The 12,157-nt window shown below is 34.8% G+C and overlaps 1 protein-coding gene across 4 annotated transcripts in view; it reads right to left on the bottom strand.

The window, feature by feature from the left end:
* The window catches only part of TRPC1 (transient receptor potential cation channel subfamily C member 1), a 63,134-nt gene that overhangs the window by 25,782 nt on the left and 25,195 nt on the right, over positions 1-12,157 (bottom strand). For all 4 annotated transcript variants that reach the window (XM_032852401.1, XM_032852402.1, XM_032852403.1 and 1 more), the window contains 3 exons: positions 10,577-10,708; positions 6,889-7,084; positions 1,791-2,127 (listed from right to left, as the gene is read on the bottom strand). In XM_032852401.1, the coding sequence (XP_032708292.1) occupies positions 1,791-2,127; positions 6,889-7,084; positions 10,577-10,708 (665 nt within the window). The remainder of the gene's footprint in view (positions 1-1,790; positions 2,128-6,888; positions 7,085-10,576; positions 10,709-12,157) is intronic.

Genomic DNA, 12,157 nt, shown 5'->3' with positions numbered 1-12,157 from the left:
AATTATCTATATATCTATATAATACCTACATATAGATAATATCTATATATAGATATTGTAATATCTATATATAGAAATATATGATATAGATAATAGAGCTATCTCGATACTCCATTATATTATATATATAATCTACATATAATGAAATATTACTCAGCCATCAAAAAGAATGAAACATTGCCATTTGCAATGACATGAATGGAACTAGAGGGTATTATGCTGAATGAAATAAGTTAGATAGAGAAAGACAAATACCATATGATTTCAGTCATATGTATAATTTTTTTTAAAGATTTATTTACTTATTTGAGAGAGAGTGCAAGCAAGTGTGGAGAGGGGTGGAGGGAGATGGAAAGAGAAAGCTTCGTAGACTTCTTGATGAGCTCAGAGCCCCATGCAGGGCTCGATCTCACAACTCCGAGTTCACGACCCTGAGTTCACAACCTGAGTTGAAATCAAGAGTTAGTCACTTAACCGACTGCGCCACCCAGGGTCCCCTTACTCATGTGGAATTTAAGAAACAAAACAAATGAACATAGAGGAAGGGAAGGAAAAATAAGATAAAAACAGAGAAGGAGGCAAACCATAAGAGACTCTTAACTACAGGAAACAAACTGAGGGTTGTTGGAAGGGAGGTGGGTGGAGAGTAATGGAGTAACTGGGTGATGGGCATAAGAAGGTCACTTAATGTAATGAGCACTGGGTGTTAAATGCAACTGATTTATCATTAAATTCTACCCCTGAAACTAATAATACACTATGTATTAACTAAATTGAATTTAAAAACAAAAACAAAACAAGGCTGAAGATACAGAAGGAAATAAAGGAGATGTCATTAAAAGACCATAAATAGACAATGTGATTATATCTCAACTCCCCTCCATCCCCCACAAAAAAGGGCAAGAGCTGTAACAACTGCAGGAGGTCATTTAAAATATTTATCATATAGCATAACACTCATAAAAACTATTTTCAGAAAATAAAGTTTCTTATATTTAAAAACCTGGTCATTTCTAAAAAGATCTGGTTATCATTACAAAGAACTGATTCATATTCAGTGAGTCACCAGGGAATCCTTTAAATCTAAATTCAAATAATGTTTCTATAATAAAGATAAAGATATAACCTCGTAAGTTCAAAGGTTCTTTTTTTAAAAGATTTTATTTATTCATTTTAGAGAGATACAGAGACAGAGATGGAGAGAGAGAGCACAAGCAGGGGGAGAGGCAGAGGGAGAGGGAGAAGCAGACTCCCTAATGAGCTGGGAGCCTGACATGGGGCCCCATCCCAGGACCTGGAGATCATGACCTGAGCCAAAGACAGACACTTAACTATCTGAGCCACCCAGGCGCCCCAGTTCATAGGTTCTTAAAAGGGAAACTAATGTTTTAATAAAACAAAATAGTTAACTCTTCAAATGCAACAAAGTATAATATATATTACATTTCAAAGTACCTAGGAAGATTCATACTCTTATACCAAAAAAAGCATTCATCAGCACAATTTTTCTGTTTTAATGATAATAAACAATTTTAGAGACTGAGAATAAAGAATTTTTCACTTCCAAATAAGTAATATTAAATAAGAGATCTGCTCCCTTATCAAGTTCAGGATCATTTATCATTACAAAAATGTTAGTTAAGTCTTCAATGAACATGAAAGTGTTCAAATTCTTGCTGTGCAAACAGTTTAAAATTATAAAGTGAACGCACATGTTTGTAATGCCAGCAAGTAAGGGAGAACTAAGGGCTATATAAAAGCGGAATCTTTTGAATAAACTTGACACTTACCAATAATCCACAGTATAAGTAGATAGTCTATTCTTTCAAGGGCTGGCCCCATTGTGTTTTTCTTATCCTCATTGTAGACAAGAGAGTAGAGGTTTAGTAACAGCAGGAACGTGAAATATGATGCTCCATGAATAATAAATTTCATAAAAGGAGTGTGAATGATTCTGCCAAACTGAGATTTGGGAGCTATCAAATAACAAAGTGACAAAACTGGCCAAAAGATGCCAACTGTCAAAACTGTCATTATCTTCTTACAGGTGGGCTTACGTCGGTAACCTGACATCTGTCCAAACCAAACAGTGTTCAGGAACTGCTGGCAGTTAGACTGTGAGACAAACTAAAAAGAACACACACATATATACACAAAAATAAATAACTATTAATAACTATTCATTATATTAATAATTAACAATAAATTGGCTATAGATACAATTTGATAATACCATTATTTAACTGATATTCAAAGTATTAATAGTTTAAAATCAATTATATACAATTCACATAACTTTTTGTTTTTTGTTTTTATATGTAATAAAAGAGTGTAGAGGTTGAGAGCACAGACTCTGGAGCCAGATTACCTGGATTCAAATCCAGGCTCTGCCACTTAATAATTGACCTTGAGCAAGTCTTTAAACCTCTTTCAGCCTCAAATTTCCCATCTATAAAATGGGGATAATAACAGTCTCTACCCATAAACTTGTTACAAGGATTAAATATAAAGCTCTTAGAATAGTGCCTGATTCATAGTATGTAGTATTTAAATATTAATATTAATAGTCTACTTAGTCATTTTGCAAAATTTAATTTATAGAGACTCTCATAATGTTTGTGAAATTTCAAAGTTAACAACCACAAACCAAAGGAAAAAACTTCTTTCTAGAAGAACTACTGATTCCAGTTAGAAGAAACCAAGATAATAGCAAAGCAATCCAAGTCTAAACATCAGATACATTTATGATCCATGAAAACACTGAGAATTTCTTTAAATGTATTATACTCTCAATCTGCTTAAAACTGAAGTCTGTGTAAGAAAAAAAGAAAATATACTGCCAAATAAGAGGGAAATTCTAGTTCAAGTATAGGAATCAATTTACCAAAGTTTACAAAGCTTCTTAGTTTACTAATTTCAGAAGCAGTATTTTCCCAATACAATGCTCAAGTTGTGAAGTATAACTTAAGGATTCTGGTAACTGTGGGTACAATTATGTGATCAGGTTTGAAATGACCAAAGTGATCATAATGTCATTAACATATTAAAAACTAATTGGCCGATCTTCTGTTTTAAAATTATTTATCCTGGGTGCCCAGGTGGCTCAATCTGGTGAGCGTGTGACTATTGATTTTGGCGTAGGTCATGATCTTAAGGTTCTGAGATTGAGCCCCATGTCAGGCTCCCTGCTCAGCATGGAGTCTGCTTCCCTTCTCCCTTTCCCTCTGCCCCTCCCCACTGCTCATGCTCTCTCTCTCCATCTCTCAAATAAATAAATAAAATCTTAAAAAAAAAAAAAAAGGAATTTCCTATATACTATACTTGTTTTTGGCAGTTAAGTCTTACTTAATTCTTCTGCTCAGATTCTATGCTCTTAAGGGATCTTAATTTGTCTCTCAAGATGAAATACTGCGGAGAGAAATAGTTTTTCCTCCCATCAACTACCCGGTTTAGTAGCATCCCAAACTTAGTGGTTTCTCCCTTTCCCCCAATATCAAAGGACCGACTGCTGTCCTTGCCATCCCTCTATATAATAACAATTTAATTAATAGCCATGTTAAATATGTAATTTGAAGGACAAGATTTCAACTAGAAATGTTTTAGGTCTGTGCTGGTTTTAAACCATGACACAAATTCTTTGCTACTCCTCTCATCAAGAGGTAGGTTATCATGTTTCATACCCTTCAATTCAACAAAGCTGTGATTGGTTTAATCAGTAAATTCTGGAAGAAGTGATACCGTGTGACTTCTGAGGACTGGTTTTAAAAGGCTACACACGTTCCACCTTGTTTGATTAACACCTGATTTTGATGCCATTATCTGTCATATAAAGCATCCTACTACCCAAAGCTACTATGCTGTGAGGAAGCCCAGGCTACATGTAGGCACTCTGGGCAGCCCTCGGTAGCTTCTTAGACCATCTCCTCACAGTCAACCCACCATGATGACCATGCCCTTCCATGATTCCAGTAGTAACTGCTCAGGAGGCCAACCCTCAATGGATCCACTCTGTCCACTGGAGAGCTCCCTGCTGGTCTTCAGCTGCTGCTCAGACACCAGACATTTGAGTGAAGAAGCCTTCACATGACTGTACCCCCAGTCATCTGAGCTACCTCCAGCTGAGACCCTAGACACAGTGAAGCAAGGACAAATTATCCATACCTGCTGTGCCCTTTCCTAATTCCTGGCCTACACAATCTAAGAGCAGAATAAAATGATTATGAAATTATTGTAAATGATTATGAAATACTGTTTTATGCCACCGAGTATCAGGAATTGTTATCCAGGACAGATTACCTAAACAAAGTCTACCAACTATTTGGGAAGATATTATCCTCCCCTTTGATCATATCTAGAAATCTAGCTTAAAAAAACTACATTTTCATGCATCCTTAAAATTACAGAGTGTTTTCCTTTCAAATAAAAATATTACTACTAATTCTTCTTTCTTTTTCTTGCATCTTCCTTAGAATGGAACATTTGGTTACATCTGTTAGTCCTCAGGGTGATATGTATGTATATGTGTATATATATATATATATATATATATATATATATATATATATATATATATCAATCATTAGGAAACTGGCTCTTAGTTTTTCCTTCCCTAACCAGGATAATCTCAGGTCTTTCCACCTTTCTTTGGGGTTTCTTTTTCCAATCACTTAAGTTGATTTTGTAACTTGCTATCTCTTTATTCTATCATTTAATAGTATTTCATGTCTATTTTAAGTCGTAGAACACGGAAGTAAATAAATGAACCTAAGATGTAGTCAAAATGTGTATTAGAGGACAATTATATCAGGTGTTCTATATTGTTTCTATTTATACACACTAGTGCTATACTTTCTTTTTAAGCATACAGGTATGTTGTTGATTTATAATCTAAAGTTACACTGATCCAAATTCTTGTGTTTAATTTTTTTCTATAAATGTTTTCCTTTCTTTTTTTTTTTTTTTTTGTAAGATTTTATTATTTATTTGACAGAGAGACACAGCGAGAGAGGGAACACAAGCAGGGGGAGTGGGAGAGGGTGAAGCAGGCCTCCTGACAAGCAGGGAGCCCAGTGTGGGGCTTGATCCAGGACCCTGGGACCATGACCTGAGCCAAAGGCAGACGTTTAATCACTGAGCCACCCAGGTACCCCATAGATATTTTATCTTAACCAAGAACCTTAGAGTATTAGAAAAAGTATAGGATTTGAAGCCAGAAATCTGGGTAAGTGATATACTATGTAGGTAATATTAAAATAAACATCTTAAAATTCCTGTACCAATTTCTTCACAAACCATTGTGAGGCTCAAATTTTCAACCAAATAATAAAAAATTCAGCTCCTAGCACCAGAAATCCTGTATCTTGCCTTCTACCATTATATGTCTCAGGTCACATTTTTATATTAATACAAATCTGATAACCAAATTTTATTCCAACATCTATATTAATAATAAAAATAATGGGCCTTAGGGGCATCTAGGTGGCTCAGCTGGCTTGATGTCTAACGAGTTCAGTTCAGGTCATGATCTCAGGGTAGGGAGAATGAGCCCTGCGATGGTTGTGGTGTCTCTTTGTCCCTCTCCTTTTGCCCTTTCCCCTGCTTGTGCTCATGCTCTCTCGTGTTCTCTCTCACTAAAATAAATAAATCAAATCTTTTTAATAAAAATAATGCGTCTTAGAAAAAATACCTTAAAAGTATCATTTACCAATACCTCATACTATCAGCTGGGTATCATTACTTACATACAAACACCTGTGTTTAGTAAATTATCTCAAAAAATGAAATTTAAAATGCATACCTTCCTTCTTCAAGTTCCTGAATCATGTATCATGTGTGTGTATGTGTGTGTGTGTGTGTGCGTGTGTGTATGTGTGGGGATTAAAAATAGGTATTTCCCTTAATAGGAAAAGATGATGTCAGTAGAATCAGATTGAATTTAGTTATCACATCATGGGCCTCTCCACCTTTGGGCTTCAATGAATTAAGAAATAAGAACCAGGAAACACAGCATCTGATACTTCATGTTTAAACAGAAAGGTACTATTACTATAGAAAGCGCCATTTGTAACCAAATCAATAAAACAAACCTACGACAGACAAAATACAAGATAGAACCATCATTATGAAAGTGTGGTCTTACCACACCAGATCTTATTTAAATAGCTACTATTTGGCAAAAATACTTATTTTTGCCAAAAATACTATTTGGCAAAAATTAACATCCTTATTATTACTATAATTAAAATTAATTGTCAAAAACAACTTGTATCAACAATACTTCATTTTTTTTTTAAAAAGGAAAGTAGTAAAACTGTCTTTGAACCAAAAATAATAACAATACTAGCAACTGCCATTTACTGAGTATTTGCTTAATGCCACCCTTGGGGTGCCTGGATGGTTCAGTCAGGTAAGCATCTGCCTTTGGCTCAGGTCATGACTCCAGGGTCCTGAAATCGAGCCCCACATTGGGCTCCCCGGCTCAACAGGGAGTCTGCTTCTCCCTCTCCCTCTAACCCTCACCCCGTTCATGCTCTCGCTCTCTCTCTTAAATAAATAAATAACCTTTTTAAAAAAGTGATGGTAGAGTACATATCTTTAATTCTCAATTAATTGCCCTGAACCACTATACTACTATGGAGGAATAATTGTTTTTGTAAAAGATTTATTTATTTATTTTAGAGAGAGAGAGAGAGAGAGAGAGCACTAGCAGGAAGGGTAGAGGAAAAGAGAGAGAAAACCCCAAGTAGACTCCACACTGAGCGAGGAGGCTGGCTTTATCTCACGAACCTGATATCACTACCTGAGCCGAAACTACGAGTCAGACACTTAACCAACTATGCCACCAGGCACCCTGGAAATAATGTATATATATCACAGAAAGCCTCATACCTCCTTTTGGTTATATTTGATAGCAAGTTTTAGACGACTTAAATTCATTCTTTCTTCTAGTAATCCCCGTTTGTCAAGAGGCTCATCACTAGATGTATGGTTTAGGATAACTTCCAATTCTCGTGAATTCCGTGCTTGTGCAAGCAAATCTTTAGCAAACATTTTACATTGTCGGGCTAGTTCCTCATAATCATTCCTGCAAAATCCAACAGTTTATTATTAGAAATGTCACTTCCAGCTTCTAATTAAGCTCTTTTCAATAGAAAATTACTTACTCAATAACATTTTAATTCTGACAGGGCTCTTCAAAATCTGAAGTCATTTGTGCTGATGGTCAAAAGAAGCTACTGGTGCATAAATTCTCTACAGCTTTGGGGGAAACTGTAACACAATTATATTACCTGTGTTCACACGAATAATTTTAGAGGAGTACAGTATTTCCTTATACATACTGATATTCCTAGAAATTCTGTTTATAGTTTCCAACCAGCTATTAACTCATTTGCCATTATTCTCTGACGTAAAACTTCTTTCACATTACTCATCTAAACAATAGATAATAACAATACTATCCAATAAATATTACTATGTAACTTTTAATGAGAGTTGTTTTCAATAATTGTCTACATGATATTTTGATATTAAAATAATATTCTCATTCACTTTTAAAGTGTTCGTTTGAATAAAATTCAAGTTGGAAAGAAATGACACTGAAATACTCCTAGTAAAGAATTTTCTTTCATAATCACTATTCCCTGAAACTTAGGATTTAACTGCTGATTAAAGACGGGTCTAAATTGGGGTGTCAGGGTGGCTCAGTTGGTAGGGCAACTGCGTACGGCTGACGTCATAATCCCAGGGTCCTGGGATAGAGCCCCGCATTGGGCTCCCTACTCCTTGGGGAGGCTGCTTCTCCCTTTCCCTCTGCCTGCTGCTCCCCCTGCTTGTGCGCGCTCTCTCTCTCTCTCTCCCTATCAAATAAATAAATAAAATCTTTACGGGAAAGAAAAAGACAGGCCTATATCAACAAACTTGTGAGAAACTGAGAAGTTTTAGCAGATAATTCTCTTTAAGAACATCAGTTATATTAAAATTATGTCTGAGTGTATTAACTCAAAAATAAAGTTAGATAGGTATAAATATGAGTCAATTGGGGTCAGATTCAGAAAATAATTTTTATTCCGTTTTTCTCTTTTTTTAAAAAGATTTTATTTATTTATTTGACAGAGAGAGAGAGAGAGATCACAAGTAGGCAGAGAGGCAGGAAGAGAGAGAGTGGGGGAAGCAGGCTCCCTGCCGAGCAGAGAGCCCGATGTGGACCTTGATTCCAGGACTCTGAGACCATGACCTGAGCTGAAGGCAGAGGCTTAACCCACTGAGTCACCCAGGTGCCCTTCATCTTTTGCTCCTTACTGGGAAAGGGAAAAACAGAAAAATTTCCCAATGGTTAATCATCTATATAATGGGATTTTCCATGAACAGAAAATTATCACTCAAAGAATTAAAAACTTTTCCTTAGAGGCTAACATTTTTCTATCTATTCTTTGGATTTACTATATAACCAAAACTACCTAAAAATAAGTAATTATATTTCTTTAACAAATGAAGTATTACTGCTTCTTAGTCTAGGAATCCAATTACAGATGAGAATATTCATCAAAAGTATGTATTATTACAAAGAGGTCTCATCTTTAGGTAAACACTGACAGGCCACTGAATTCAGTAAGATTAATATATTTTATTAATCTAATTTTCTTAATCTTTAACAAATTATTATAAGACTAATAAGTGGCTGTGTATAGTTTAGTTGGAAATATAGTAGACTAGAAGCCAGGAGTCCTATGTTCTAGTTATAATTCTTGCTCACTCTGTTCCTAATTAGATGCTGCTTATCAGTAAAATATCTAACCTATATAGATCACTTTCCCTGCCTACAAAAACAAGGGGATTGGGGGCACCTGGGTGGCTCAGTCGGTTAAGCGTCTGCCTTCGGCTCAGGTCATGATCCCAGGGTCCTGGGATCGAGCCCCACATCGGGTTCCCTGCCCGGCAAGAAGCCTGCTTCTCCCCCTCCTCCTCACTTGTGTGCTCTCTCTCATTATCTGTCTCTCTCTCAAATAAATAAATAAATAAATTTTTAAAAAATGGAATTAAAGTAAATGGTCAAAATCTAACTTTATCATCCGATGATTACAGAATAATCATAGCAGTTGCTTCAAATCCTTTTTGGAAGGAACTGAATGAATTCTACTTTATATGGTAACTGAGAACTCCAATTATAAGATTATAATAAGAAGTTCTTTAGAATTAAAAGGAATAACTTATTAACAGCCTTATATGCTAATAAAGTTAAAAGTACCAACAAGTTACATTTTAACCATGTCTTGTGTTTTTCTTCAAGTATGTACTTTGTGTCCTATCAAGTTTAAATAAAATAAAATTTAACTTATCCAAATTGAAATACAGGAGTTCCATACTTAAAAACTTATGAACAGGTTATTTAAAAAGTTTCTAGAACTCAGCTATCAAAAACACACTATAAACTGTTATTAAGGCATAAAAAAACTGCAAGCTTCTTGTCACCCTTCCAGGAAGAAGTCTGAATCTTTCCATCTTGTCAAGTCACTAGAGGAATGCAATGCAAAGAGGGGGCGCCTCCCACAGCAGCTATACTGAAAAGGAAAGGTAGAGATAGGTATAACCTGCACCCCAAAAACCTTCCAGCAGGAACTATCAAGAAATGATCAATCTCTCCTTCAGGGGGCACAAGGGATACTTTAAAATAAGGGAAAGTCTCAAAGATTTTCCTCAAGTCTAAGAAATATAATTTTCTAAGGACCTTCATTTTTTTTAATGTTTAAATTAAATAGTTTAATAGGCTACTTTTCCCAAAGCCTTTTTTTGTTCCCCCACCTTAACTCTCTAAGGGAAATTGATAACAATGGTTCTTGCTGTCAAAATTACATTTAACTCTTCATTTCAGAAGAAAACTCAGAATGGGATTCATCCCTCTTAATCAGCAGTATTTCATTTCTATGTAATAGTTTCTTTTTCCAAAGCCTTTTTCTGTCATCCCAACTTAACTCTCTAAGAGAAATTGATAAACGACGATTCTTTGTGTCAAAATTACATTCAACTCTTCATTTCAGAAGAAAACTCAGAATGGGATTCATCCCTCTTAATCAGTAGTATTTTACTTTTATATCTACATGTTATGTGTCTCCTAATAGAAAAATCTCACCAAACAGTGAAAACAGACTATGTCTGTGTATATGGAATGTTCCTGAAACACAGAAAGCATTCTACATGCTTCTGAAAGTTATGAAGGACCAAGCTCTCAGGATGACTATAGAATCTGAGAATGAGGAGAGGTAGAATAGAGAACAGTTACAAATTTGCTCTTGCTTAAGGCTGTCACTCCCCCTACTCTTCACTGTCTTAGAACTCCTTTGGCAACATTCAACAAATGGCAAAGGGCAGGTGGAGAAAGAGTGACCTAAGTAACATCAAGGTCTATTATTCCACTGAGCCTGAAGGAAAATCCCAGGTAAGTGGCAGCAAGGTCTGGTCATCTTGGATCAAAAGTAAATAAATATAAACATGAATTTGGTTTATGGAAAAAAAAAAACCTCAGGCTGAAGGGATTCTGGAAAGAAGGATATAATTTACAATTTCCACTCATTCTCACCTGAATTCCACCTCCACAAGACTTAATTCTTTTAAATCAGCACTAAGTTCAAATGCTCTCAGAATTGGATCCTCCTCCGTTAACATTATTAGAGCTGGACTGGCCAAACAGCGATATATATCAAGACGAAACCTGTGATAAAATTTGATTCCATAATGTAAAATAAATGGATTATACACACATAATTAGTATTTTCAACCTATAATTTTCATAAATTTAAAATTAAAGTACTATAAAATTAAAAGAAAATAAAATAACTATAATATACTTATTACAGGATATACTACATAAAGACTTAAAAAATAAGTCTTTGTATTTTTCAATCCAATTTAATTAAAAAATTTCTATTCTTGAACCAATATTACTTTAAATGGAATAGGCTAATAGCTAATACATTTTGAATATGATGTGAATGGTTATTAAATTTTTCCTTCCTCAGTGTTAAGACTACATTAATACACTAGATATATATAACACATGACTCATTCAACCAGGTTATTTTTTTTTTCAACCAGGTTGTTTTTTAAAGATATTTCAAATCTTAGGAATGAAATCATTCATTTATGTATAATCTCTAGATAATGGAAAAGCACACCACTTTACCTTCTGTAAACTAGTTATGATTCATATTTAATACCTAAATAAGAAGCAAACCAGAAAATTTTTGCAATAAATCTTTCATTTATAAACATATAATTTTTAATTTATAAATTTAGTAGATATTATATAATGTATATTTCCTTCCAAACATAAATTTAATACATGCTTGTTATTAAAAAAAGCAAGCAGTTTTAGGGGTGCCTGGGTGGCTCAGTCGGTTAAGTGCCTGCCTTTAGCTCAAGTCATGATCCTGGGTCCTGAGACTGACCGCTGTATCAGGCTCCCTGCTCAGCGGGAAGCCTGCTTCTCCCTCTACCTCTCCCTCTGCCTACTGTTTCCTCTGCTTGTGCTCTCACATGTGCGCTCTCTTCTCTCTGTGAAATTAAGTAAGTAAATAAATAAATAAATAAAGCCATTTAGAAATATGATGGTCCCCAGTTCTCCTCCTTCCACCAACTCTACTCCTCTAAGAATGATCAAATTACAGAGAATTATGAATATCCTTATTATTTTCAATTCAAACACAAACATAATCAGACATATTATATAAAGGAACAACTTTTTCTATGTTACTACATATAGAGTCATGTCATTTTTTTTTCCCAAACTGGATGGTTTCCCATTTGATGGCAGCTCATCAGATCTCCAAAAATGGAAATTTCAGTTGCTTCTAATTTTTTACTTCTATAAATAACACAGCAATGAATATTCTTATATGTTCTTTGCACACTCAGAATTGCTGCATAAAATGGCATATGTATCTTAAATTCTAATAGATGTTTCTAAAGCACTAACAATAAAGAGAGCTCATTTCCCCCTATATCATTAATATTTTGCCACTTTCACGAATGAAAAATGGAATTTTATGTGAATTTCTTAAAAAGCTTAAGCATCCTTTCCTGTTTACTATCCATTTATACTACTTCTGTAAATTCCTGTTCATTTTCATTAGCCTATTTTTCTGATAATTGTTTATTTTTA

Source organism: Lontra canadensis, unplaced genomic scaffold (assembly GCF_010015895.1).
Source record: "Lontra canadensis isolate GAN:19392208 unplaced genomic scaffold, GSC_riverotter_1.0 scaffold6, whole genome shotgun sequence".
In the NCBI taxonomy this organism is placed as follows: domain Eukaryota; kingdom Metazoa; phylum Chordata; class Mammalia; order Carnivora; family Mustelidae; genus Lontra; species Lontra canadensis.
This window is presented reverse-complemented; position numbering and strand designations above follow the sequence as displayed.